Genomic DNA, 5,535 nt, shown 5'->3' with positions numbered 1-5,535 from the left:
AGGACCCGCCCACTGGCCCAGCCAGAGGGAGCACCAGGACCCGCCCATCACTCCAGCCAGAGGGAGCACGAGGACCCGCCCATCACCCCAGCCAGAGGGAGCACCAGGACCCACCCATCACCCCAGCCAGAGGGAGCACCAGGACCCACCCATCACCCCAGCCAGAGGGAGCACCAGGACCCGCCCATCACCCCAGCCAGAGGAAACATGGAGGATCTGCCCATTGCCCCAACCAGAGGGAGCATCAAGGACTGGCCCATCACCCCAGCCAGAGGGAGCACCAGGACCCGCCCATCACCCCAGCCACAGGGAGCACTAAGGACCCGCCCACTGCCCCAGCCAGAGGGAGCACCAGGACCCGCCCATCACCCCAGCCAGAGGAAGCATGGAGGATCCACCCATTGCCCCAACCAGAGGGAGCACTGAGCAGAGGATCTGCCTATCACCCCAGCCAGAGGGAACACCATGACCTGCCCACTGCCCCAGCCAGAGGGAGCATGGAGGACCCACACATTGCCCCAGACAGAGGGAACACAGAGGGGAGGACCTGCCCATCACCCCAGCCAGAGGGAGCACTGAGGACCTGCCCCTTGTCCCCAGAGGCTGGGTGTGTTGAGGGGAATCAGAGAGACCACTGGATGGCCCCATGCTGAAGGGTCCTGTCTCAGGGACACCAGGACCCCAGCCCTCAAAGGACGGATCCCGAAACAACCCAGCCACACAGATCCAGCTGCAAAGCCCAGCTCTGCCTCTTCAGACCTGCGGCAAAGTTACTTTCTGGACCTGGTTTCCTCCCTGTAACGTGGGTACCCAGCTTCCAGAGCTACTATGACGAGCTCAACAAGATATGGGTTGAAAAGTGCTCAGTACAACACAAGCTGTTGTCACTGTAAATGAAGCACTCGCGCCTCGTCTGTGAACAAAGAAGGCGACGAGGCTAGGGGCAAGTTACCGCACCAAGCACCTACTGTGCACCAGGCTCTCTGCACAGGTGAACCCAGCACTGTGGGCCCATCCCCTTTGTGGCCCTGTGAGGGATCTCAAACAGCTGCCTTCAGGGGCCACACTGGCCACATCATGACGCTGGCCGGAACAAGCCCACGGCACTCCAGGAGGAGTGCCCGTCCCACCTACATGTGTTCAAGTTCCAAACATGTTAAGGCCGTGCAGGTCCCAAATGACACACCCAAGGGCCGGCCCAGCCCCTGGGTCAGCAGTTTGAGACCCTGCTCTTGCCCTTCTATCATTGCCCTGCTGACAGTTCTTGCAAAGCTGACCCAGGCCCCGACCCACATCAGCCGAGGGAAAGGAGCAGGAGGGGTGGCGGCGCCGGCCGCTGTGGGGTGGGGGCGGCCAGGCCGCCCGCTCACCTCTGCATTCGCTCCTGGAGTTCGCGCTGCTTGCGGATCTCGGGGAACTGCTTCTCGTAGTACTCGCGCACCTTGCTCTCCTTGGCCCGCCGCCGGGGGTTGTTCTCGATGCGCTCCACCTTCTTCTCCCAGGCCTCCATGAGCTGGTCATAGCGCTGGCAGAACTTCTGCTCCTGGGTGAGTGTGGGCAGGGCCCTGAGCAAGCCGCTCCCCGGACACCAGCTCCCGTCCAGGCCCAGCCTGGCACGCACTCTTCAGTCACTCACTCACACACTCGTGCAACACTTGCATACAGACAGGCACATACAGACACACAAGGTCACACAAAGTAACACACAGCCAGACACACACACACAATCACCTAAGCGGACAGACTGGCTGAGACACACAGGCACACATGGTCACACAAAAGGCCACACGCACACACACAGTCACACAGAGGCTGGTGAGCACAGCCCTGGCCGACCTGAAGGTACACCTGGCACAAGCCATGCCTAGGGTCCTGAAGAAAAGCCACAGGCCCCGAGGGCCCTGGCCACCTTCCGCTGAGGAACCAGACGCCTAGGTTGGCCCCCACCCCAGCCCCTGCAGAGAAGCCCTCCCCCACCCAGAGGCCACCAGCTGCAGGTGGCTGTTAAATTCTAATCACGTGAAATTAACCAAAATTAAAAATGCCATGTCCTGCTCTGCTGGGAGAGCTCAGTGGCCACATATGCTGGTGGCTGTCACTCATGCAGAGAGCACGTCCACAGCGAGTGAAGGGCTGCTGGGGCGCCAGAGGGCCCGATGGCTGCCCTCGGGACGCACCCGCCCTCAGAGCGGCTCCTCAGTCCCCGGCCTCGACGAGGCTCACTACACCAAGGAGCAGTTCCTGAGGGAGAGGGTCTGTGAGCTGTCCAAGGCAGGGAAGTCCCCGTCCATGTCTAACCACAGTGTTGCTTGCTGTAGCCTGTATCCGTCCTCACAGGCGAGACCCTGCCCCAGCCCCACACCACCTGGCCTCTGCGTCTCCAAGGTGACGTGGGCCTTGAGCAGGCAGGGCCATCTGGCTGCCCACAAGAGCCCGTTTCCTGTCCGGAGCAGCTGCAGTTGAACAGATGGCATGCTCCACGGGTCTCGCCTGAACGCCCAAGCAACATTCCGGCACCTTCAGAAAAGCGCCCCCTGGTCCTCGTGCCCAGAATCCTGCCCACCCTGTGTGTGAGTGCCAACCAAGGGCACCCTGTGACCTCGTCCTCGACACACGCAGCAGGTCCCAAGGGGCAGCTGTGCAGGCACTGACGGGAGCAGAACCCAACCCCAGCTCCCGAGGCCCCCACACACGAGCAGGGTGCTCTGAGAACTGGTGGAGGGTCGAGAGATGGTCCCAGCGAGAGGTAGCAGCCCTGCACGGGCGAGGCAGTGTACCCTGGACACCCCCGGGCCATTGTGTTTCCTTCCCAGTCTGTCTCTGATGGGTGCCGAAGCAGCCGCCCTCAGCGGTACCTCAGAGATACTGGCCAAGGGCCCCCAGGCTGGAGAAGGAGCCTGGCTTCATGGAAGCAGCCTCCACCGGCACCGCCCCCTCACCGTCCCTGGCTCTTCTCCCAAAGCCTGAGCGCTCAGGGAGGCAGCCGCAGGTGTGGCCTGACGCGGCCCCGCTCTCTCTGGACCCAGGGACACCCAGCTGTGGGGGCCGGCAGGGTTGCAGGCGGGGCCGTAGGGCACTCACCCATTGCTTCCGGGCGTGATTCCTCCTCTTGAAGTACAAGATTAACTTTTTCCGCATCGCCTGGTTTCTGTGAGGAGGGGAGCAAGTGGGCAGGTCAGTGAGCCAGCACCCCAGCGTTTTCTCCTGTGGGTCCTGCTTTCTGAGGGGCCCGAGGTGTGCCTAGTAAGCTATCTGGGGGACAGAGACCCCACAGCCCCTAGCATAACCGGCCATCTACCAACAGTGCTGTGACCTACCACTGTCAGGCTTAAAGCAGTCTGCAGGTGACGGGGTTCCAAGGGCCAAGGCATGTGGCCCCCCAACTCGAGCTGCCACAGCCCCCACACCCACAATAGCCCGTCAGCTACATCAGCTACAGGACACTGCCACAGACACAGCCTCAGACCAACAGGGGGGTCGCCAGGGGCGGGGCTGGACACAGCCTATAGCCTCAGACCAACAGGGCGATCGCCAGGGACGGGGCTGGCACCACCAGGACTCTCAGACCTGCGTCGCGTCTGGACACACCCACTAGGCTCCCGGGATGACGGCGATGTGCCCAACACAGGGGTCTTGGAAACACTCCCTCTGCCCTTCACCCCAGCAGACAGACATGCAAGTGCAGAAGGGGCCCCAGGAGGTTCGGGATACACTCTACGGAGCTGCCGCCCCTGCCCTGATACCCTATGGGCCTACACCAAGTCCCAGCAGGAGGGGGCTTCTCATCCGAGTCCAGAAGACCAGGGTCTATCTCAGTTGGGAGTGAAAGGCTCTAGGGACACGGGGCTATCTTCCCTGCTGAGCCCTGTATACTCACCCCGCTTTCCCAACAAGGAATGCTGCACCCACTTATGGGCCCGTCAGGGCAGGAGGGGGGCGCCTTACCCTCCCCAGGCCATGATGCACGGCCCCGACCAGGGCTTCCATCACCGGCCACTGGGGCTCCTCAACCACATGGGCTGGGACCAGAGCCCTGCCGTTCACTCAGGGTGACTCTGAGTCAGTCTCTCTGAGCCTCTTGTTTCTACATCCAAAAATGGGAACAACTGCATCATGCATGCACCTCCCCAGTCACTCAGTACATTTCCTGAGCACCTACTATGTGCTAGGTGTGGTTCCAGTCCCTGCTCTCACGGAGGGATGCTCTGGGGCAGTCAGGCAGACCAGCATCAGCTACCTGTATCCAGGAAGCTACATTACTCTGCACGTGGGAGTCAGCGGGCGGGAGGAAGGAGGAGGCTTCTGAGACACTGAGGTGGTCTGGAGCCAAGATCCGCGCCATCGGGAGGGCCCACAGGGCATGCCAGTGGCAGGCACACCGCGTGTAAGGGCCCTGGGGCGGGAGCACGTGTGGCGAGTGGGAGGCACAGACACAGCTCCAGGGAGCTGGGGGGTACGGGGGCGGCGAGGGACGCGCTGGGCCGGCAGGGGCTGCTTGTGCTTGCTGTGCATCCGGACGCTGAAACAGGGCTGAACTTTCACAAAGACACTGGACGGCTGAGAGGGCCCGGAAGTGAGGGCACCTTAGCTGCAGGGAAGACACCAGCCCCGAGATCTCGGTTCCCGATGCTGCTCTCCAACGAGAGAAAGCAGGGCTCCCAGGACAAGTGAGCGCTTCCAGGAGGGGCAGGAAACACCCAGGATGAGGCTGGGTATCTCGGTTCCCGACGCTGCTCTCCAACGAGAGAAAGCAGGGCTCCCAGGACAAGTGAGCGCTTCCAGGAGGGGCAGGGAACACCCAGGATGAGGCTGGGTATCTTGGTTCCTGACGCTGCTCTCCAACGAGAGAAAGCAGGGCTCCCTAGGCAAGCGAGCGCTTCCAGGAGGGGCACGAAACACCCAGGATAAGTCTGGGTCTCTCTAATTGCCAAAAAGTAGGGAAGTGCCAGGAGGGAAAATGTCCAAAGGACACGGAAGCCGACCTGAAAGAGTTCCCGATGGGAAAAGCTGGAGCTACTTAAGCAGCAAAATAAATAGCACAGGTCCCAGGCCATACGCCAAACCCAGACCAGGAAGAAACACTTGGCAGTCAGTCTACTTCCAAACAATGAGCTGAGGGACGTATAGGCCACAACAGGGCGCCCGTCTGATACACAAGGACCGCCACAACCGACCTGAGCCGAGGGACCGTACGGAACACAACAGGGCGCCGTCTGATACACAGGGACCGTGACAACCGACATGAGCCGAGGGACTGTATGGGCCACAACAGGGCGCCATCTGACACACAGGGACCGTGACAATGGACATGAGGCGAGGGACCATATGGGCCACAACAGGGCGTCGTCTGATACACAGGGACCATAACAATGGACCTGAGCCGAGGGACCGTACGGACCACAACAGGGCGCCGTCTGATACACAGGGACCGTGACAATAGACACGAGCCGAGGGATTGTACGGACCACAACAGGACGCCGTCTGATACACAGGGACCGTGACAACGGACACGAGCCGAGGGACCGTACGGACCAC

At 61.6% G+C, this 5,535-nt stretch overlaps 1 protein-coding gene across 1 annotated transcript in view; it reads right to left on the bottom strand.

Moving 5' to 3' along the window:
- NCOR2 (nuclear receptor corepressor 2) overlaps positions 1-5,535 on the bottom strand; it is a 138,265-nt gene that overhangs the window by 91,599 nt on the left and 41,131 nt on the right. The window contains exons 8-9 of the mRNA XM_007938111.1: positions 3,082-3,148; positions 1,371-1,543 (exon numbers count right to left, since the gene is read on the bottom strand). Of these exons, the coding sequence (XP_007936302.1) occupies positions 1,371-1,543; positions 3,082-3,148 (240 nt within the window). The remainder of the gene's footprint in view (positions 1-1,370; positions 1,544-3,081; positions 3,149-5,535) is intronic.

This window comes from Orycteropus afer, unplaced genomic scaffold, assembly GCF_000298275.1.
Source record: "Orycteropus afer afer isolate SDZICR_OR568_19922 unplaced genomic scaffold, OryAfe1.0 scaffold00048, whole genome shotgun sequence".
Classification (NCBI taxonomy): Eukaryota; Metazoa; Chordata; class Mammalia; order Tubulidentata; family Orycteropodidae; genus Orycteropus; species Orycteropus afer.
This window is presented reverse-complemented; position numbering and strand designations above follow the sequence as displayed.